The sequence below is a fragment of the Palaemon carinicauda genome, chromosome 38, assembly GCF_036898095.1.
Source record: "Palaemon carinicauda isolate YSFRI2023 chromosome 38, ASM3689809v2, whole genome shotgun sequence".
NCBI classification, from domain to species: domain Eukaryota; kingdom Metazoa; phylum Arthropoda; class Malacostraca; order Decapoda; family Palaemonidae; genus Palaemon; species Palaemon carinicauda.
Window position 1 is genome coordinate 21,649,509 of NC_090762.1, and position 24,103 is coordinate 21,673,611.

Sequence of the window (24,103 nt, forward strand, 5' to 3'; positions counted from 1 at the left end):
ATGTAGCTGTCAACTCCGTTGCCCGACAGAATTCTACGGACGGGATACGCCAGCGATCGCTATACAGGAGGGGGGTGTACTCACCAGCGCCATCTGTGGTCAGGTACTCCAGTACTTCTTGTCAACACCACCTCAATTTTTCCTCTGTCGTGCCGCCGGCAAGACCTACATGGATACGCTGTTGATTTTGGAGTCTTTGTTCACGGTTTTGGTGAAGTATTTGCTCTAAAATTTAGCCTTCGCTGTACAGGAAGCTTTTCCCTTAGCTTAGATAGCTTTTGGAATTAAATTGATTTATTGGTTAACGATCTTTGCTTTACTTTGGAATTCCCCCTTGACTGTTCTCTAAATTCAAGATGTCCGACCACTCTCAAGCTCCTAAATTTAGGCGATGTAGTGTTAGGACTTGTAATAGGCGTCTTCCGAAGGCCTCTGTTGATCCTCACACCGTTTGTTCCGACTGTAGGGGAAAATCCTGTCAGTTGGAAGATCGATGTGGGGAATGTGCTGGGCTTTCGGAATTCGAATTTAATGAATTCCTCAAATATACAACTAGGTTAGAGAGGGAGAGAGTTAGGAGGAGTTCTTCTCGCTCTTTGGTTTATTCCTCCCCCCATGACCCTCAACCTTTTCCTTCCCCTGTGGTGGTGACCCCCGAACCTGCTACGAGTGCTCAGCCTGATATGACGGATATGTTACGTGCCATTCAGGCTCTTGGTGATAAGGTGGAGTCGTTAGTTAGTGACCACAATCTTCTCTTGGCAGATGTCAAGGAACTTAAAGTGAAGAGTGCAGTGGGAAGTGTTAGTGCCAGTGCTGTGCCTAGTGTCAGTGTCAGTGTTGCGCATGAGGATACTTCTGTGCGTGCCAGTCGTCCTCCCAGTCCGGGACCTCTTGCAAGCTCCCAAGCCCAGGGGAGAAGCAACGTCGAAGGGCAAAAGGGTTCGGCAGGCCTTGATCGGCGCACAGTTGTATCCTCAGTGGTTGCGGGCGTATCTGATAGAGATCGTCACTTCCACTCCCAGACGAATGAGCCCTTAAATTCCTCGTCTGCGGAAGAGGTTTCCAGGAGGAAACGGTGGACCCAGGTCTCACGACCTCTCAAACGTAAGGTCCCTTCCGAGCTAGTCCAACGGCCCAGGTGTAGCCACTGGGCCAGTTCGGACTCGCCGCAGTCATCTGATGACTGCACACCTCCTAAGAGAGGTAGAGCGGTGCCTCAACAGGCCTCTGCTCCAACTTCTGTGGACCCCAAGTGGTCTATGCAGCAGACTATGCAGTCTCAGCTTGCGGCTTTGATGCAGGAGTATCAGGCAGAGAAGGTTAACACACCTCCTCCTGCGAGCGCTCCTCCACCTCTGCGCAGTCCTCCCTGCCAGACGCATGTTCTTGAGGCTCCTCCTGCTTCCATGCGTGAGCTGCCGCATCGGGAGTTGCCAGGTTCCAGCACTATGCAGCAACCTCCTCTACCCATGAGGCAGGAGCCTCATGCTATGCGGCAACCTCCTCAACCCTTGAGGCAGGAGCCTCATGCTATGTGGCAACCTCCTCTACCCATGAGGCAGCAGCCTCATGCTATGCGGCAACCTCCTCAACCCTTGAGGCAGGAGCCTCACTCTGCGCAGCAACCTCCTCAACCCTTGAGGCAGGCGCAACCCTTGAGGCAGGAGCCTCATGCTATGAGGCAGCCTCCTCAACGCATGCAGCACGAGCCTCTTACCATGCAGCAGCCGCATTCTTCGCAGCATGAACCTCATCCCATACAGCATGAGCCGCATACCATGCAGCATGAGCCTCATGCCTTCCAGCATTCGCTTCTGACCACGCTTGCTCCTCAGACCACCGCAGAACCTCCCTCACTCCAGCCTCCTGCCTTTGTCATTGCCAGCCCTCAGTCTCTTCAGCAGAGGCATGATGATGGATCCGCAAGTGCGCATGCACCCGTTCTGCAGGATTCAGCCATTCAGCCTGCCGCTCTACCTTTATCTCTCGCTACTCAACTCTCAGGCGATGAGGTTTCTGAGGATGAAGCTGCTCATCTGGATGATCCTACATCTGATGTGGAAGGACACAAGTCGTCGCCGCCTTCTTTAGACTTTCGCAAGGTCCTGGCTCTGTTCAGAGAGTTGTACCCTGAACACTTCGTATCTGCAACCCCTCGTTCTCCTCCATCCGAGTTTTCTCTAGGCATGCAGCCTACTACGTCTGCCTACACCAAGCTTGTCCTCGCCAGATCATCAAGGAGAGCTTTGAGGGTTTTAGGGGATTGGTTGCAGTCCAAGCAGCAACTGGGAAGGACCTCTTTTGTGTTTCCTCCTCCTAAGCTGGCTTCTAAGTCGGGCGTCTGGTATGCCACGGGAGAGGAACCTGGCTTGGGGGTTCCTGCCTCTGCCCAGGCCGACTTCTCAAGTTTGGTTGACTCTCCCCGCAGGTCGGCTATGAGACGCTCGAAGGTCTGCTGGACCTTTTCTGATCTGGACCACTTGATGAAGGGAGTCTTTCGCGCCTTCGAAATTTTTAACTTCCTCGATTGGTGCCTGGGGGCCTTAAGCAGGAAGACTGCTCCTTCTGACAAAGACTCGGCCATGCTGATCATGTCCAGTATGGACAAAGCAATTCGCGATGGTTCTGGCGAACTTGCGTCTATTTTTGTCTCAGGAGTCCTCAAGAAAAGGGAACATCTATGCTCCTACTTATCGACTGGTATCACCCCTTGCCAGAGGTCAGAGTTGCTGTTTGCTCCTCTCTCCAAGTTCCTGTTTCCGGAGGAGTTAATCAAGGAGATGGCTGCGGCTCTTATCCAGAAAGATACGCATGACCTCATGGCCTCTTCAGCACGTAAGGCTAAAACCTTACCTTCCGTGCCGAGATCTTACCGCACCCCTGTGGCTGATACACCTGCTACCAGATTCATTCCGCCCTTTCGTGGCAGAGCCTCCAGTAGAGGAAGTACCCGTGCAGACAGTCACCGGGGCAAGTCCAAGAAAGGTGCCAAGTCCACGAAAAGCAAGCTTTGACTTCCTTCCTCTCCAGACAGCTGTAGGAGCCAGACTCAAGACCTTCTGGCAAGCCTGGGAGAGCAGAGGTGCAGACGCTCAGTCTGTCAAGTGGCTAAGGGAGGGTTACAGAATTCCGTTCTGCCGCAATCCCCCTCTGACCACATCTCCCATCAACCTCTCTCCCAACTACAAGGAGAAGGACAAGAGGCTAGCGTTACATCAAGAGGTGTCGCTCCTGCTACAGAAGGAGGCAGTGGTGATAGTCCGGGACCATCAATCCCCGGGCTTTTACAACCGTCTCTTCCTGGTGGCCAAGAAGACAGGAGGTTGGAGACCGGTGCTGGACGTCAGTGCGCTCAATGCTTATGTCACCAAGCAGACGTTCACAATGGAGACGACGAAGTCGGTCCTAGCAGCGGTCAGGCAGGAGGACTGGATGGTCTCGTTAGATCTGAAAGACGCCTACTTTCACGTTCCCATCCATCCAGACTCCCAACCTTTTCTGAGATTCGTCTTTGGAGAGGTTGTGTACCAGTTCCAAGCCCTGTGCTTTGGCCTGAGCACGGCACCTCTTGTGTTTACGCGACTGATGAGGAATATTGCGAAATTCCTTCACTTGGCAGACATCAGAGCCTCCCTTTATTTAGACGACTGGCTTTTAAGAGCTCCCACAAGTCGTCGCTGTCTGGAGAGTCTCAGATGGACTTTGGATTTGACCAAGGAACTGGGCCTCTTGGTCAATTTAGAGAAGTCCCAGCTCGTTCCTTCCCAAACCATCGTTTACCTGGGTATGGAGATTCAGAGTCGAGCTTTTCGGGCTTTTCCGTCGGCCCCAAGAATCAACCAAGCCCTGGAGTGCATCCTGAGCATGCTGAGGAGGAACCGATGCTCGGTGAGGCAGTGGATGAGTCTAACAGGGACTCTTTCATCGCTAGCCCTGTTCATCGAGTTAGGGAGACTCCACCTCCGCCCCCTTCAGTACCATCTGGCAGCTCACTGGAACAAGGATATGACGCTCGAGACGGTCTCTATTCCTGTTTCCAAAGAGATGAGGGCTACTCTAAAGTGGTGGAAGAACAGCATTCTTCTCAAGGAGGGTCTCTCGTTAGCTGTTCAGACCCCCGACCATCATCTCTACTCGGACGCATCAGACTCGGGCTGGGGCGCGACATTGGACGGACAGGAATGCTCGGGGACATGGAACCAGGAACAGGAAACGCTTCATATCAATTGCAAGGAGTTGTTGGCGGTTCATCTGGCCTTAATGAACTTCAAGTCCCTCCAGCTAAACAAGGTGGTGGAGGTGAACTCCGACAACACCACAGCCTTGGCATACATCTCCAAGAAGGGAGGGACTCATTCGAGGAAGCTGTTCGAGATCGCAAGGGACCTCCTCATTTGGTCAAAAAGTCGAAAGCTCACGCTGGTAACGAGGTTCATTCAGGGCGATATGAATGTGACGGCAGATCGCCTCAGCCGGAAGGGTCAAGTCATCCCCACAGAGTGGACCCTTCACAAGAACGTGTGCAACAGACTTTGGGCCCTGTGGGGGCAGCCAACTATAGATCTGTTCGCTACCTCGATGACCAAGAGGCTCCCATTGTACTGTTCCCCGATTCCAGACCCGGCAGCAGTTCACGTGGATGCCTTTCTGCTGGACTGGTCCCACCTCGACCTGTATGCATTCCCGCCGTTCAAGATCATCAACAGGGTTCTTCAGAAGTTCGTCTCTCACAAAGGGACACGGCTGACGTTGGTTGCTCCCCTTTGGCCTGCAAGAGAATGGTTCACAGAGGTACTGCAATGGCTGGTCGACGTTCCCAGGACTCTCCCTCTAAGAGTGGACCTTCTGCGTCAACCTCACGTAAAGAAGGTACACCCAAGCCTCCACGCTCTTCGTCTAACTGCCTTCAGACTATCGAAAGACTCTCAAGAGCTAGAGGCTTTTCGAAGGAGGCAGCCAGAGCGATTGCCAGAGCAAGGAGGATATCCACTCGCAGTCTATCAATCTAAGTGGGAAGTCTTCCGAAGCTGGTGCAGAGCCAATGCAGTTTCCTCTACCAGTACCACTGTAACCCAAGTTGCTGACTTCCTGTTACATCTAAGGAATATTAGATCTCTATCAGCTCCTACGATCAAGGGGTACAGAAGTATGTTGGCAGCGGTTTTCCGCCACAGAGGCTTGGATCTTTCCACCAACAAAGATCTGCAGGACATCCTTAGGTCTTTTGAGACCTCTAAAGAACGTCGGTTGTCCACTCCAGGCTGGAATCTAGACGTGGTCCTAAGGTTCCTTATGTCATCTAGATTTGAACCTCTCCAGTCAGCCTCTTTCAAGGACCTCACTCTAAAAACTCTTTTCCTCGTTTGCCTGGCAACAGCCAAAAGAGTAAGTGAGATTCACGCCTTCAGCAGGAACATAGGTTTCACATCTGAAACGGCTACATGTTCCTTGCAGCTCGGTTTTTTGGCTAAAAACGAGCTTCCTTCATGTCCTTGGCCTAAATCGTTCGAAATACCTAGCCTTTCCAACATGGTGGGTAACGAACGGGAGAGAGTACTTTGCCCTGTCAGAGCTCTTAAGTACTATCTTAAAAGGTCAAAACCCTTGCGAGGACAATCGGAGGCCTTATGGTGTGCTATTAAGAAACCTTCACTGCCTATGTCTAAGAACGCAGTTTCTTACTACATAAGGCTTCTGATTAGAGAAGCTCATTCTCATATGAAGGAAGAAGACCTTGCTTTGCTGAAGGTAAGGACACATGAAGTGAGAGCTGTGGCTACTTCAGTGGCCTTCAAACAGAACCGTTCTCTGCAGAGTGTTATGGATGCAACCTATTGGAGGAGCAAGTCAGTGTTTGCATCATTCTATCTCAAAGATGTCCAGTCTCTTTACGAGAACTGCTACACCCTGGGACCATTCGTAGCAGCGAGTGCAGTAGTAGGTGAGGGCTCAGCCACTACATTCCCATAATCCCATAACCTTTTTAACCTTTCTCTTGAATACTTTTATTGTTGTTTTGGGTTGTACGGTCGGCTAAGAAGCCTTCCGCATCCTAGTTGATTTGGCGGGTGGTCAATTCTTTCTTGAGAAGCGCCTAGGTTAGAGGTTGTGATGAGGTCCTTTAGTATGGGTTGCAGCCCTTTATACTTCAGCACCTAAGAGTCGTTCAGCATCCTAAGAGGACCGCTGCGCTCAGTAAGGAAGACGTACTTATTAAAGGCAGAGTAATGGTTCAAGTCGACTTCCTTACCAGGTACTTATCGATTTTATTTGTTATTTTGAATAACTAATAAAAATGAAATACGGGATACTTAGCTTCTTGATTAACATGTATACTGGTTTTCACCCACCTCCCTGGGTGTGAATCAGCTACATGATCATCGGGTAAGATTAATATTGAAAAATGTTATTTTCATTAGTAAAATAAATTTTTGAATATACTTACCTGATGATCATGATTTAATTGACCCACCCTTCCTCCCCATAGAGAACCAGTGGACCGAGGAAAAAATTGAGGTGGTGTTGACAAGAAGTACTGGAGTACCTGACCACAGATGGCGCTGGTGAGTACACCCCCCTCCTGTATAGCGATCGCTGGCGTATCCCGTCCGTAGAATTCTGTCGGGCAACGGAGTTGACAGCTACATGATCATCGGGTAAGTATATTCAAAAATTTATTTTACTAATGAAAATAACATTTTTGGGCTGAAAGCAATAAGGAAAAGAAAAGCCCCAGTGAGTAATAGGAGCCTCAAAACTTTGAAGTTGAAATGGGAGAAGGGAAGAGAGTTCAGAAGTATGGTGGAAAGAGCCAGAGAAGAGGTACAATAAATGTAAATGGAATGTCAGAATCACCAAAAGAGATATGTGATGCTATGAAAGAGATTGAGGTACCAGCAGCAGCAGAGGTGCGTGGGAGGTCAAGCTGTAAGCAGCGACAGGAAAAAGAAACATAGTGGTGGAATTAAGAGGTTTAAAAATCTGGAAGGGAAAGACTATAGCCAGAAGAGGATGGGAAGAAGATAGCAACTATCAAACAAGAGAAGAATATAGAAAGACAAAAGGGAAATCAGTGATTGGTAGCAATTGCAAGAAGAGGACCCAGGAGAGAGTGGTATGAGATGATGGGGACACTGGAGGGAGAAAAGATATTCTACAGAATTGCAGAAGCTAGAAAAAAAAATTCAGACAGGATGTAGGAGAGGTAGGTATTATTAAAGATGGAAATGGAAATATCTTAATTGAGGAAAAGGAAGGCAAGAGATGATGAAAAGCCTATTGTTTACGATTATTCAATACTGGGAAGGATTGTGAAGAACAGGAAAATGTTCATCCAGTAAAATGACCAGCAGCACACATTAGTGAATGTTGTCAAGGATGCTATAAAGAAAGGAAAAGTAAATAATGCTGTAGGAAAGTCAGAGGTAACAATAGAAAGGATTAGGACGTTGGGAAATCTAGGCAAAGAGTGGGTGTACACACTATTGAAAAAAATCTGGTGTGTAGAGAAAATGACCAGGGACAGGAAAGATAGTTGGATGATTAAATTGTATAAACAAGGAGACTTTTGGAGTCTGGATTCAAGATACTAGGAAGAATAATAGAATGAAGGTTAGTAGAGTTGCTAAATATACATGAGCAGTAATTTGGGTTTATGAAATGAATGTGCAGAGTGGACGCTATTTTATAGTATCTAATAATAAAGTTCACGTGTTTTGGGGATCTTGAAAAGGCATATGACTAGGTACCTAGAGAAAGTTAGGATCTATTGGTGTGAGAAAGAGAGGAGTAATGGATTAGTTTATAAGGTTAGTGAGGATGATATAAAAGTGAGCAAGAATCACAGTACAGTACGGGCAAAATGTGTGGAGACAGAGGCTCTCCCTGTGTAGATTGGCCTCCATCAGGGATCAGTTCAAAGTCTATTCTTATTTCTCATCATTATAGACACTTCAGACATCTGAATTAAGGAACAACTAGAAATTATTGGAACTGATGTTTGTGGAGGATTTAGTCAATATAGCAAAAGTAGAAGATAAACTGCAAGAAAGGCTTTTAACAAGGAAAAGATCCTAATTGAAGGTGAACATTGGAAAGACAGAGCTAATGATTAGTTCTAGAAAAGGACATGAAGTGGAAGGCAGACCAGTGCTAAAACAAGATAATGAATTTAACTAATAATAAATAATAGCAGAGGAGGGAGGTACAGTACTAAGAAAGCAATGAAATTAGCATAGAAAATATGGAAAGAAGTAACTGTTATAGTTTTGGACAGTAAAATGCCATCAAGGCTCAAAATCAAGATTTACAAGTTATGAGGCAGAAACGTAAGAGGAGGAACTGTTGAAAAGAACAGATGAAGATAGCGAGATGGATTGCTGGAATACCACTATTGGAAAGGAGGGAGAGTCAAGACATAACAAGAATGTTTGGTATACGTTATGTAAAGGAGAAGGCTAGGAAAGCTCGTCTAAGATACCATGGCCATGCAATAAGAAGAGAGTAAGTAGAATCATTCAAGATAGTGAAGAACATGCCAGTGAGGGACATTAATGGATCACATGGATGGATGTGGTGAGGAAGGACTTGGGGAAGATGCAAGAAATAGAAATAGATGGAAAATGTTGACGGATGTGGTGAGGAAGGACTTGGGGAAGATGCAAGAAATAGAAATAGATGGAAAATGTTGACTGAAGCAGCCAACCCTGCAATACAGTGGGATTAATATGGTTGAAAGAAGAGGAAAAATAGTGATTTGAACGCTCTAGGTATTAAACTACAATAAATATTCAAGAAAAGAAACTAAACAGCAATATATTATAATTATTGGCAAAGCTACAACCTTGGTTGCAAAAGCAGGATGTTACAACAGGAAAGCCAGCCCAGTGAGAAAAGGAAAAACAAAAAGCTATAGCCTATATGCGAGGTAATGAATAAAAAATATCTTAAGATAATTCCACTATCTGGTCACAACTGGAATGAAAATTCTAGTACTGTATACAGTACTGTGTAGTTTTGAGCCTTATAATAGAAAAGGCAAGATTGATGAATTAACTCATACCTAGTACTGTACTACATACAGGATGGTACAGGATGGAATTAGCTGAATGCATAGGATGGTCAGAATTATAAAAAAACCTTATGCAACATGCACATAGAACTAACTGAATGATAAATATCCTGATTGGAAAAATATTTAATAATACTCAAAACAAGACAGAATGAATAAATGAACATATTTCCTTTGGCTCGATTGAACATAAAAAAAAAAATCTTCAAAAGACTTTTACACCAAGCCAAATTTTTTTGCAATTTAAGATGAAACAGACCGAATGTGCTTCTCAAAAGTAAATTTGCAATCAAGAACCACTTTGAAATTTAGAAAAGCTGCATATAGTTAAAGACACATTTTAATCAAATTATCTAATGTTGAGGACTCACTGTCCTCTACCTATTTTTCTAGAAAATTATTTGCTTCAGACAGCATTATCATGAGAGATGGATGGGATTAAAATTTCAAGGGGACCAAGATAGAAGATCTGGATGTATTGGTTTCACCAAGGTTTTGCCAATTCATAGGAGTTGGAAGGGGCTTTTAATATTATTTTAACACTTCAATAGTCCTTTTGTAAGAAAATGTTATTTTCCTTAGTAAAATAAATTTTTGAATATACTTACCCGATGATCATGTAGCTGCAACTCTGTTGCCCGACAGAAAAAACCTAAGGTCGGGATACGCCAGCGATCGCTATACAGGTGGGGGTGTACAACAACAGCGCCATCTGTCGAGTAGGTACTCAGGTACTTCTTGTCAACAAGAACCAATTTTCTCCTCGGTCCACTGGGTCTCTATGGGGAGGAAGGGAGGGTCCTTAAATTCATGATCATCGGGTAAGTATATTCAAAAATTTATTTTACTAAGGAAAATAACATTTTTCAATATTACAGTAATCTTACCCGATGATCATGTAGCTGATTCACACCCAGGGGGGTGGGTGGAGACCAGCATACATGTTAACATTAGAAGCTAAGTATCCCGTATTTCATTTTAGCAGTTATTCAAAATAACAAACATAAAATAAATAAGTACCTGGTAAGGAAGTCGACTTGAACCATTACTCTGCCTTTTTAAGTACGTCTTCCTTACTGAGCCTAGCGATCCTCTTAGGATGCTGAGCGACTCCTAGGTGCTGAAGTATGAAGGGCTGCAACCCATACTAAAGGACCTCATCACAACCTCTAATCTAGGCGGTTCTCAAGAAAGAATTTGACCACCCGCCAAATCAACCAGGATGCGAAAGGCTTCTTAGCCTTCCGTACAACCCAAAAACAACAATAAAAAGCATTTCAAGAGAAAGATTAAAAAAGGTTATGGGATTATGGGAATGTAGTGGTTGAGCCCTCACCTACTACTGCACTCGCTGCTATGAATGGTCCCAGGGTGTAGCAGTTCTCGTAAAGAGACTGGACATCTTTAAGGTAAAATGATGCGAACACTGACTTGCTTCTCCAATAGGTTGCATCCATTACACTCTGCAGAGATCGGTTCTGTTTGAAGGCCACTGAAGTAGCGACAGCTCTAACTTCATGTGTCCTTACCTTCAGCAAAGCATGGTCTTCCTCCTTCAGATGAGAATGGGCCTCTCTAATCAAAAGCCTGATGTAATAAGAAACTGCGTTCTTAGACATCGGTAAAGCAGGTTTCTTAATAGAACACCATAAAGCTTCTGATTGTCCTCGTAATGGCTTTGTACGTCTTAAATAGTACTTAAGAGCTCTTACTGGGCATAGTACTCTCTCTTGTTCGTTTCCAACCAAGTTGGACAGGCTTGGGATCTCGAACGACTTGGGCCAAGGACGAGAAGGAAGCTCGTTTTTAGCTAAAAAACCAAGCTGTAAGGAACATGTAGCCGTTTCAGATGTAAAACCTATGTTCCTGCTGAAGGCGTGAATCTCACTGACTCTTTTAGCTGTTGCTAAGCAAACGAGGAAAAGAGTCTTCAAAGTGAGATCTTTAAAAGAGGCTGATTGAAGCGGTTCGAACCTTGCTGACATCAGGAACCTTAAAACCACGTCTAGGTTCCAACCTGGTGTGGCTAACCGACGCTCCTTTGAGGTCTCAAAAGACTTAAGGAGGTCCTGTAGATCTTTGTTGGTGGAAAGATCTAAGCCTCTGTGGCGGAAGACTGCTGCCAACATGCTTCTGTAACCTTTGATCGTAGGAGCTGATAGGGATCTTACATTCCTTAGATGTAAAAGGAAGTCAGCTATCTGCGTTACAGAGGTACTGGTTGAGGAAACTGAATTCGCCTTGCACCAGCTTCGGAAGACTTCCCATTTTGACTGGTAGACCTTGAGAGTGGATGTCCTCCTTGCTCTGGCAATCGCTCTGGCTGCCTCCTTCGAAAAGCCTCTAGCTCTTGAGAGTCTTTCGATAGTCTGAAGGCAGTCAGACGAAGAGCGTGGAGGCTTGGGTGTACCTTCTTTACGTGCGGCTGACGCAGAAGGTCCACTCTTAGAGGAAGAGTCCTGGGAACGTCCACTAGCCATTGCAGTACCTCGGTGAACCATTCTCTCGCGGGCCAGAGGGGAGCAACCAACGTCAACCGTGTCCCTTCGTGAGAGGCGAACTTCTGCAGTACCTTGTTGACAATCTTGAACGGAGGGAACGCATACAGGTCTAGATGGGACCAATCCAGAAGAAAGGCATCTACGTGAACTGCTGCTGGGTCCGGAATCGGTGAGCAATAATTTGGGAGCCTCTTGGTCATCGAGGTAGCGAACAGATCTATGGTGGGCTGACCCCACAGGGCCCATAGTCTGCTGCAAACATTCTTGTGAAGGGTCCACTCTGTGGGGATGACCTGACCCTTCCGGCTGAGGCGGTCTGCCATGACATTCATGTCGCCTTGAATGAACCTCGTTACCAGCGATATCTTTCGATCTCTTGACCAGGTGAGGAGGTCCCTTGCGATCTCGAACAACTTCCTCGAATGAGTCCCTCCTTGCTTGGAGATGTACGCCAAGGCTGTAGTGTTGTCGGAGTTCACCTCCACCACCTTGCCTAGAAGGAGGGACTTGAAGCTTCTCAAGGCCAGATGAACTGCCAATAGCTCCTTGCAGTTGATGTGAAGTGTTCTTTGATCCGGATTCCACGTGCCCGAGCATTCCCGTCCGTCCAGTGTCGCACCCCAGCCCGTGTCCGATGCGTCCGAGAAGAGAAGGTGGTCGGGGGTCTGAACAGCCAATGGTAGACCTTCCTTGAGAAGAATGCTGTTCTTCCACCACGTCAGCGCAGACTTCATCTCTTCGGATATAGGAACTGAGACCGCTTCTAGCGTCATGTCCTTTCTCCAGTGAGCAGCTAGATGATACTGAAGGGGGCGGAGGTGGAGTCTCCCTAACGCGATGAACTGGGCCAGCGATGAAAGCGTCCCTGTTAGACTCATCCACTGCCTGACTGAACATCGGTTCCTTCTCAGCATGCTCTGGATGCATTCTTGGGCTTGACTGATTCTGGGGGCCGACGGAAAAGCCCGAAAAGCTCGACTCTGAATCTCCATACCTAGATAGACAATAGTTTGGGATGGGACGAGTTGGGACTTCTCTATATTGACCAGGAGACCCAATTCCTTGGTCAGATCCATAGTCCATTTGAGATTCTCCAGACAGCGACGACTTGACGGAGCTCTTAAAAGCCAGTCGTCCAAATAGAGGGAGGCTCTGATGTCTGCCAAATGCAGGAATTTGGCAATATTCCTCATCAGTTTGGTAAACACTAGAGGTGCCGTGCTTAGGCCAAAGCACAGGGCTTGGAACTGGAAAACGACCTTTCCAAAGACGAACCTTAGGAAAGGTTGGGAGTCTGGATGGACGGGGACGTGAAAGTACGCGTCTTTTAGGTCCAACGAGACCATCCAGTCTTCCTTCCTGACCGATGCTAGCACCGACTTCGTCGTCTCCATGGTGAACATCTGCTTGGTGACAAAAGCATTGAGAGCACTGACGTCCAGCACCGGTCTCCACCCTCCTGTCTTCTTCGCTACCAAGAAGAGACGGTTGTAGAAGCCCGGGGATTGATGGTCCCGGACTATGACTACCGCTCCCTTTTGTAGCAAGAGAGACACCTCTTGCTGTAAAGCTAGCCTCTTGTCCTCCTCTTTGTAGTTGGGAGAGAGGTTGATGGGAGTAGTTGCTAGAGGGGGATTGCGCAAGAACGGAATCCTGTACCCCTCTCTTAGCAACTTCACAGACTGAGCGTCTGCACCTCTGTTCTCCCAAGCCTGCCAGTAGTTCTTGAGCCTGGCTCCCACTGCTGTCTGGAGAGGTAGGCAGTCAGATTCTGCCTTTTGAGGACTTGGAACCCTTCTTCTTTTTGCCACGTTGACTGTCGGCACGGGTACCTCCTCTGCTGGAGGTTCTGCCACGAAAGGGCGGGATGAACCTAGACGCTGGTGTGTCCATCCTAGGTCTAGGCACGGAAGGTAAAGCTGTGACTTTACGTGCGGAAGACGCCACCAGGTCATGGGTATCCTTCCGGATCAACGAGGCAGCAATCCCCTTGATCAGCTCTTCCGGAAAGAGACACTTGGAAAGCGGAGCAAACATCAACTCCGACTTCTGGCATGGTGTGAACCCCGCAGACAAGAAGGAGCAAAGGTGATCTCGCTTCTTAAGCACTCCGGACACGTACGAAGCCGCAAGCTCGCCAGACCCATCCCGAATGGCTTTGTCCATGCATGACATGATAAGCATGGCAGAGTCCTTATCCGAAGGGGAGGTCTTTCTGCTTAACGCTCCCAAACACCAGTCCAGGAAGTTGAAGATCTCAAAAGCACGAAAAACTCCCTTCAACAGATGGTCCATGTCCGAAAAGGTCCAGCAAATCTTGGAGCGTCTCATAGCCAGCCTGCGGGGAGAGTCAACCAGACTTGAGAAGTCGCCCTGGGCAGAGGCAGGAACTCCCAAGCCGGGTTCCTCTCCCGTGGCATACCAGACGCTAGATTTGGAAGCAAGCTTGGTAGGAGGAAAGATGAAGGCTGTCTTCCCAAGTTGCTTCTTGGACTGCAACCACTCTCCCAGTACCCTTAAAGCTCTCTTGGATGAGCGCGCGAGTACGAGTTTCGTAAAGGCAGGAGCTGCTGACTGCATGCCTAAAGCGAACTCAGAGGGAGGTGAGCGCGGGGTTGCAAACACAAACTGGTCCGGATACAACTCCCTAAACAGGGCAAGGACTTTCCTAAAGTCTAAGGAGGGAGGCGTAGACTTGGGTTCTTCTATGTCGGAGTGCGGATCGTCCAAATGCGCAGCTTCGTCGTCATCAGATACTCCTTCATCCGAATGCTGAGGAGGAAGCGGCAAAGGTGGAGAAGAAAGCTGAACGGCTGAATCCGGCAGCACGGGTGCATGCGTAGCTGCACTGGATCCAACATCATGCCGCTGCTGGTCAGTCTGAGAGCTGGCAACAACAAAAGCGGAGTGCTGGTGCGTGGGAGGGACTGCCGTGGGTTGCGGAGACTGCCACATTGCGTCAAAACACGGCAGCTTGACAGCACCTTCCCACTGCTGATGCGGTAGCTCACGCATGTCAACGGAGGGTGCCGCATGTCGGCTAACGTCAACATGCGTCTGGCAGGGTCGACTGCGCATCGGTGGTGGAGCTCTCACAGGCGGAGTGTGGGAGCAGGCAGCCGCAGTATCTGCTGAGCGCACAACCGTGGCAGGTTGTAGGTTAACAGGTGCAGTGTCAACCTTCTCAGCACGATACTCCTGCATGAAGGAAGCAAGCTGAGACTGCATAGTCTGCAGCATAGACCACTTAGGGTCTACCGTGGTTGGTGCGGCAACAGACGGAGTGATTGCCTGCTGCGGAACCACTCTACCTCTCTTGGGAGGTGTGCAGTCTTCGGAAGACTGCGGCGAGTCCGAACTGACCCAGTGGCTACACCTGGGCCGTTGGACTCGCTCGGAAGGGACCTTGCGCTTGAGAGGTCGTGAGACCTTGGTCCAACGTTTCTTCCTAGAAACTTCTTCCACAGACAAGGAATGAATGGGCTCACTCGTCTGTTTGTGGATGGGACGATCTCTGTAAGATACGTCCGCAACCACTGAGGGTACATCCGTACGCTGATCAAGGCCTGTCGAACCCTTTGGTCCTTCGACATTGCTTCTCCCCTGGGCTTGGGAGCTTGCAAGAGGTCCCGGACTGGGAGGACGACTGGCACGAACAGATGCACCCTCATGCGTAACACTAACACTGACACTTTTCACCGCACTTGCACTCACTACACTTCCCACTGCACTTTTCTCTTTCAACTCTTTGACATCGGCCAAAAGTTGATTCCGATCATTAGCTAATGACTCCACTCTGTCACCAAGAGCCTGAATGGCACGCATCATGTCCGCCATCGAGGGTTGAGCACTAGTAGCAGGGTCGGGAGTCACCACTACAGGGGAAGGAATAGGTTGAGGGGCATGGGGAGAGGAAAAATCAAAAGAGCGAGACGAACTCCTCCTGATCCTATCCTTCTCTAGCCTACGTGCATTCTTAAGGAATTCATTAAAATCGAATTCCGAAAGCCCAGCGCATTCCTCACATCGATCTTCCAATTGACAGGATTTACCCCTACAATTGGAACAAACGGTGTGAGGATCAATAGAGGCCTTCGGAAGACGCCTAAAACAGTCCCTAGCGCTACACTGCCTGTACTTAGGGACTTGAGAATGGTCAGACATCTTGAATTAGCCAAGGGGGGAATCCAAAATCTATCAAAGTCGTCACCAATTAATCCAAAACTAATCAAAAAAGCTTGATAAGTTAATGATAATAACTCCTGTACAGCGAAAGCTAATATCTAGAGAGAATACATCACCAAAAAGCGTGAAATCAACTCCAGAAACAACAGCGTATCCAAGTAGGTCTTGCCGGTGGCACGACAGAGGAAAAATTGGTTCTTGTTGACAAGAAGTACCTGAGTACCTACTCGACAGATGGCGCTGTTGTTGTACACCCCCACCTGTATAGCGATCGCTGGCGTATCCCGACCTTAGGTTTTTTCTGTCGGGCAACAGAGTTGCAGCTACATGATCATCGGGTAAGATTAATATTGAAAAACAGATTTTATCAATAGCTTAGTACAATTACCCAATAACTAGCCAGCTGCATACCAAACATATTTCACTCAAGTATGAATTCAAAGAGAAAGCATTTAAATCATGTAAATCTAAACTATACCTTGAATTTTACTGATATCACTCAATAACAATCCATGCAAGTGCAACACACACACACACTCTCTCTCTCTCTCTCTCTCTCTCTCTCTCTCTCTCTCTCTCTCTCTCTCTCTCTCTCTCTCTCTCTCTCTCTCTCTCTCTCTCTCTCATCTATATATTTAGATTTATTTATTCATCTCTACTGTATATGTATAGGTACTGTATTTCTACTGTATTGGTATTAAGTACTGTATTATTATAAAAAATATAATGATCATCATAGAAGTTGATATGAATCCTACATTCATTCTAATCAGATCAGTCATTGTTAAGTTTTTATTCCAAGAAAGTATTGTGGAGTAATCAAATATTCAACTTCCACAGAGAGGTGTTGCTCTATACAACATGGCTATTGGACTGTGTTTGGCAGTCCAAGAGAAGAGATCAGGATCAGTGGTTGTCATGGCTATGTGCACTACACCAGACTTGGCAACGTGGGATTTAATCGATGTGTGAAATTTCCGTTCCATGGCATGTTATTTCATTATAAGCTGGCGTTGGTTAATTTCTCCCCATTACTTTAGTTGGATCAGTACAAAGTAATTTTTCAGTTTTACCTGTGAATTCTGTATATCTGTGATATGGGTCATTAGCAAGATGTTGTCTCAAACTTTGTGATGAAAATTTCTTTGTTGTACAATATTGTATAATTTAATTTTTTTTTTTCTTTCAAAATTATCAGCATCCCATTTTAGCATCTTGATAATTAATAGATAAAAGTCAGTTTTAAAGGCCTGTGATGTGATTACTTTGCTGCTCGTGATATTGTTTTTACGATATTTTGAAGTTAGTTTTATTGTCTCTAGGCAATTTATATAATTTTAATTAGTATCAAGGCAATTGATATCCATTACTTTCAATTAGTCATCTGTGTTTTCTATAACCTTGGTTATTAGCATCAATTTTATCAGTACTGTAGGTATAATACCTTAGTAATTGAATGTATTTTTATGAATAATTTTATATAGCTATTTAAACCTGTAATAGGATACAAGCTATAAGAAAAAAAATCTCTCAAGAAGAGTGAAACCATCACAATTTAAGTTGTATGTGGTGATTGTCCTCAATGTTACTCATTGGTTTCATTATGGTAAGGAATGAAAGTATTTTTATTCATTCATTATGCTAAAAAATTAACTTTTATGTCTGAATTTGCTATTTTAGCATTGCACAAGCTTGCTTTGCTACAGTCTGTATATGGAAGCTTCAGTACAGTAGAGTGCTTTATAGGGCAGCTATTATAGCATGAACATTAGTGCGTTAATTTTTACCATGATTTGCCTTAAGAATTTATTGTCAGGTGCTTTAAAGAATCGTCAGAAGTCTTCCTTTAAGTGAAGGATGGACGATGGTATTTAAATGGAGACAAGCAATTATATTTACACATAGATTTAAGAACTGGTAAGTAAACAGAGATTTGATGAGTTGTTATTAAACAAATATTCTATTTCTTAGTCAAACGATAATTCATTTGTTTTTGTAGTTCAACAAAGTGAAGTAAAACTTCAGTTTTATTTGAAAGTCAATAGTTAAGTTACCTCTTCTAGGACTTCACGAATCCTAAACACTCCATTCAATGCCCCTCTTGATTGTGTGACTGATATGCATAGTTCTATGCAAGGAATGTGGACTAGTCTAGTATTTCATAATATATACTTTTACAAACACTGAATTCACATGGTGCTCAATATACTCCCTGGCTACAATATAAGGACAACTGACATACCTGGTTACAGTGTAAGGATGGCTGGCATGAATTACATCCATTCACCCATCCGTGGATTCCAAGAAAGCTATTTCTTATACTAAGCCTATAACAAATATATTATATATAATAATATAATATTATTATTATTACTTGCTAAGCTACAACCCTAGTTGGAAAAGCAGGATGCTATAAGCCCAGGGGTTCCAACAATGAAAATAATCCAGTGAGGAAAAGAAACCAGGAAAAATGAAATATCTTGAGAACAGTAACATTATTAAAATGAATATCTATATAAACTATAAAAACTAACAAAATAAGAAGAGGAAGAGTAATAAGATAGAATATTGTGCCTGCGTGTACCCTCAAGCAAGAGAACTCTAACCAAGACAGTGGAAGGCCATGGTACAAAGGCTATGACATTACCCAAGACTATAGAACAATGGTTTGATTTTGGACTAACCTTCTCCTAGAAGAGCTGCTTACCATAGCTAAAGAGTCTCTTCTACCCTTATTAAGAGGAAAGTAGCCACTGATAAGTTACAGTGCAGTAGTTAACCCCTTGATAGAAGAAGAATTGTTTGGTGTATGAGGACAGGAGAATATGTAAAGAATAGGCCAGACTATTCGGTCTGTGTGTGTGCATAGGCAAAGGGAAAATGAACCGTTACCAGAGAGAAGGATCCAATGTAATATTGATGTAATACTGTCTGACCAGTCAAAGGGCCCCATAACTCTCTAGCAGTAGTATCTCGACAGTGGCTGGTGCACTGGCCAACCTACTACCTATAATTATGTGCTGGAGGATTGTTATTTTAAGGAATTTTTTTAATTCATTTCAAGCAAGTATGGTTTTCCCTCAATAGTGTTATTATTGCACTTAATAAGTTCCTGGCTCCTCAAGGGTTAATGCTGTCATGCACCTCACACAGTGTACTGCAATCATTACTTAAGGATCTTCACATCATTCTTTTGGCCCCTGGCTTTTTGTAGTTGCTTTTTATTCTTCTAATTAACCTTGATTCCAGCTTCCTTTCTTCCTCTTGCTTTCCAAACCTCTTCTATCATATACTTCATAGCATAACTGTAGGATTTTCACAGTTGTATTTTGGTGCCGAATGGTTTCCCAGGCCTCAATGTGCTTCATAGCCCAAAATCATTAATTCAAGAGTTCTTGGCATCTTAATTTTGGATGGGAATGTAACTGTTTCAGTCAGCTTGACCTTGAGGGTAAATAGGGTATCCAGGGATGATGGCATAGGCTATTCCCAGGTAACTACTTTTGGTTCCTTTTGGCTCTAAAACACTGGTGATGACTAAAACTCTCAGATGTGGTGGACACTCAAAGTTTGTGCATAATCCCATACATTGCATTTGGTCAGTAGGCCATCTTTTGTCTTTGTAACTGTATCTGTGTCCTACAACACACTCCTCACAGTTTACTGAAATCACAAGGTTTTGTTTACATGATCAAAACTCCCTGTCCTTAAGAACATTGGGTTATTTTGCAAATGCCGAAACCATGACCAATCTTCATTCCGCTTTGCTAACTCTTTAGTTTCTCTTGCAGCTTAATTCTCACTCCCAAATTGTGATTCAGGGTAATAAATGCATTACAGAGTCAAATTGATTATAGTAACCCAATTTTACAATTATTGTCATGCCTCTAACATTTCTGGAACCGAGAGGCCATAGATAGTCATATGACATTCTGTCAAATCTCTCAACAAATTAAGTGTATGTAGTCAGGATTGAAGTGTGTAGAACGTATTAAGACCCATGACTTAAGATAATGGTTTTGTAGTCAATAGGCAACCATTATTATTTTAAAACTGATATATGAAATTGAAACCTAATAAATAATACTCAAGATTAATCCAAACACAATGTAGGTAAATGGAAAAATGTATGATTAAATATGAACTTAACTATTGACTTGACCGATAGTAGTTTATGGAAATTTTAAAAGCTGTAGTAATTTGGAAATATGACAAGAGGTGAATGAAATTATTAACAAGTTGTAGTTAAATAGGAATTAAAAATTTTTATTTTAATGGGAAATTTAACAAGTTTTAGTTAAATTGAAATTAAACTAAGTTTAATGTATTATAGTTTAGTGCACATTTAAATTGTAATATTTAACCTGTATAGGGTTGTGGTAGCCTTTTAGAAATGTCGCGGCCTAGCGATCTGCTGGACTTAGGGGTATAAAGGCTGGTGGGTTTGGGGGAGCCTATAGGTCTACCTGCCGAGTCATCAGCAGCCATTGCCTAGCCTTCCCTGGTCCTTGTTTGGATGGAGAGGGCTTGGGTGCTGACTTATGTATGTTTGGTCAGTCTCTAGGGCATTGTCACTGTCCCTTACCTCTGCCATTAATAAGCGACCTTTAAACCTTTTAAATAAGTGAGATTGATAAGGAGAGTACCAATATTTTAATAAGGAGAGTTTATTGTCTCAAATTAGCTAAGTTTATCACCATCATCTCATTTTGTCCACAAATGGGATTGTATAATTTACTGTGATGTAATTGCCGTACAGATACTGTTACACTATTGCAAATATCAGTCATAAATAACATATCAAAGTAAATTTATATTATATGTATGTGATCCTATGATTTATTGTATGTAATCCAATGATTTATGCTGATATTTTAGAGATACATAAACACTAGACTGATATCTATCGATTTATTTCATAATGTTAACTGGGACTGTGTAATGATGTATTCTTATTGACTGTAAGGTTTGAGTGTATTGTGACTGCAAAGTCACGCCAGGATTCTCAGAGCTCACCATTTTTCTAATGCTATATATTTATACAGTATTTATAAAGGAATTGCAAAGGTACCTTATTAACTTTGCTTTCCATTCTGTTAGGCATTCTATAGCACGGATGTTTGAAGTTTTTTATTTTTTTTATTTCTGGCTCAGGAGAGACTTGGCCAAAAGCTTCATTTCCCAAAGTGTCTTAGGGTAGATGAGAGCAAGCCTTGATTAATTTTATATTTATACTGAACTATTCATGAAGTGCGTGCTTTTGTCTTTTCAAATTAATTAAGTCGGCATTTTTATCAAAGTTACCCAAATAAGGGGATGCCATATCAGTTCATAATATCATGATTAATGTATTATATAGAGAAGAAATGTCAGTAGAAAAGTTATTTCTAAAATATAAAGTATTATGCAATAATACCACACACTGGGTACACTAATTTAAAGGATGTCAAGAAAATTATTAATGTACGCCAATTTGAATTTGGAGCCTGGTGATGTGGCAATTTGTATTAGGGATGGAGTAATTTGCAAATTCTAGATACAAAATATACAATGTTTAATTTGTACATTCACTTGTAAAATGGCTTCATAGTACAATCACTAAAGAAAAGAAGTACATCAAGTTAGATTTGCTCTAGCAAGGGGCTGGTGATATACTGTAAAAGGAATACTGGAATATTTTCCTGAACTGTTCCTTCATATTTTTCCTCATATTTAATTAAATTGTAAAACTACATATCCATAATTTTGTCTTCCATTGGAGACACTTGAACTTACAATTATGTCTCTAGCACAGTATGTTAACAATTTTCTATCTCAGTTCATGTATAATTGTAATCGTAGTGAAAGTATTTTTTTTTTCAACATTTTGTGATTTACTAGGCAGCTTTTTTAAAAAAAAGTGTTTCAGAATGCAAGGCTGTGTTTTTTCAACTGTATTCTTCTGCTCGTCTTAATGTTCTATCTGATGAATACTAGCTATGGGAGTCTTCCATAAAGCAAATTTTCAACAATTGTAATTCAAGTGAGAAATAAGCAAGGTGATGAAAGATATTACGTTCATGTTATTAGTTTTTACTTCCATGATCAGTTGTAAAATTTCAAGATCACCTATTTTTTATATTTAAAGAAGGATCGAACAATTTACTTTTTTATTTGCATCACAAATTGTTGCTTTATGCAATTCACACAAAGTGTAAAAATAAAGCTTTTTGTATATAATCTTGAAATATATGAAAAAACTTCAAGACCTTCCATAATTAAAATGAATTAATGTATACTGTACTCTTATTTTACTGTAAAATCATACTTATCAAGCCAGCTACCAAAACTGAATGACAAGAAATGCATTGTAATTGCATTCGCAATGTTTTTTGTATTTGTGAATACAGAATAAAATCTCAATTCTATGGCCAAGGTTTTGAGAGATTATTCTGATATTTATGAGAAATCTTTAAAATTATATGTATTTTCCTAGTCATATAAACCCATGTCCTTTAATGGGGGAGACTGTCTCAGCACAAGCTGAAATCAGTCGTTAAAGTTGGATGACAATTGGTTGTCCAGCTGGTGGGAGTGTGGGGTGAGGACTTTTGCCCCCATTCCAGGCAAAGACCCCTCATTTATGACCTATCAGCCCAAGAGAGAGGTTTGATGAGGAGGGAAGTTGGATTAAAGGGCTCAGGTTTATATGCCTAGGAAAAAAAAGAGAGATTACTCTTAAAATTTGTCATATGTTCCTGAGCATAGTACAAACCCTCATCCTTTAATTAGGGAGACTCACTGCTTGGTGGTTTGGAAGTCCCTTTGAACCAAAACTGGAAGGTTCATTTTCATCCCTGGTAGTGATCAGTGATGAAAGATATCTATAGAAGACTGGTAGGACCTGGGCTATACATGTATCTGATTAAAGCTGGAGATCCCTTTCCCACAAAGGGGATGTTAGTTGAAAACTAATAAAGATTAATGGATTGGTATAAGTTCCACAACCCCCCCCTCACTTGTAGAGATTACAAAAGAATGAAGGAGAATACCCAGTCACACTGCTGTTCATTCCAGACTTACATCTACATGTTACCATGTACAAGATGCATCATTGTCCTGTGAGGGAGCTGGGCTGGATACACAACTACTTGAGCAGCCACCACAAGTCCAAGCACAAATGAGTCAAGGGACTTGCAAGTATACCTGTTTAAAATACTTGGCCCACTGAAAGGTTTTTACTAAAGCTCAACAACCCTGACTTGGTGAGCTCTGGTCATAGCTGGCGCCTTGACTCGCTAGTCAAGCGAGGTGTATACTCTATGGATATTCTCACGAAGCCAGAAAGGGAGTTCGTCAATACCTTTCTTGGCCCTGCCATTGCTAAAATAAAAAGTTTCTGACCTTCAAGCTTGAGATGTCGTTTCCTTTTCTGATAGCACCGCAGACCCCTCCTCTTGATCACCACCCAATGACTCCCAAAATGAGGGGATGGAAAAGAACTCAAACCTGGGTTCCTGTGCTGCTGAGTTTTGGCCATCAAGTCCAACTCAAAAATGGTGACCATAAAAGAGAGAGCGCGCAACTCTCTCCCTCTCTTTGACAATGCTAGAGTTAGCATAAATATAGTCTTGAGAGTTGAATCCCTGTCCGATAACCTCTTCGATGGCTCGAACAGAGTACGTGCAAGAGCCTTTAAAACCAAGGTCCTGTAGAATTCATGGGCCCTGCAAGAACCTTGGTTGGGCCAGACTGCTTGAATCCCTTCACGAGCCTAGACCACTCCCAGGAAGCGGAGAGGTCTATACCTTTCAATCGAAAGATCATACTCAAGGTCGAGCCGTAGCCTTTGACAGCCATGATTGAGAGGAGCTTCTCTCAGCGAAGAAAGACAATAAAATCCGTGATCTTTGCAAAAGCTGCTCCAACCGGAGAAGTATCGCTTCTACGACACTAATCACAGAAGATGGTTCCCTAAGCTTGGTAGACAGTTATAGAGGTCCTCCGTAGATATCCGGGCATTTCTTGTGCCAAGCCTTGCAAAAAGCCTTTTTCTCAGATGAGATGCTGGATAGTCTCCACCTGTGAAGAGCAAAGTACTCCACGTCTTGGTGGTACATCTGCAGGTGCGGTTGACCGAGAGAGAGTGGGCAAGCAGATTGGGATACAACTCGGTCTGAGGCCACCTGATCTGGGAGTCACCATGGACATCCCGAGTCCTGGCATAATCAACACTATTGATTACCTGCTGGATCAGCCTGAAGATGGAAAGGCATAAACATCCTGGTGATTGCATGAGTGTGTTGGAAAAAATCTTTAAACATCGCCCATGGGTCTGGAATGGGTGAGTAAAACACTGGATCTT

At 43.9% G+C, this 24,103-nt stretch overlaps 1 protein-coding gene across 1 annotated transcript in view; it reads left to right on the top strand.

The window, feature by feature from the left end:
* LOC137630444 (polypeptide N-acetylgalactosaminyltransferase 11-like) overlaps window positions 1–22,017 on the top strand; it is a 57,023-nt gene extending 35,006 nt beyond the window's left edge. Inside the window, exon 13 of the mRNA XM_068361916.1 lies at window positions 16,600–22,017. Within this exon, the coding sequence (XP_068218017.1) occupies window positions 16,600–16,731 (132 nt within the window). The 3' untranslated portion in view covers window positions 16,732–22,017. The remainder of the gene's footprint in view (window positions 1–16,599) is intronic.
* Window positions 22,018–24,103: the final 2,086 nt, after the last annotated feature.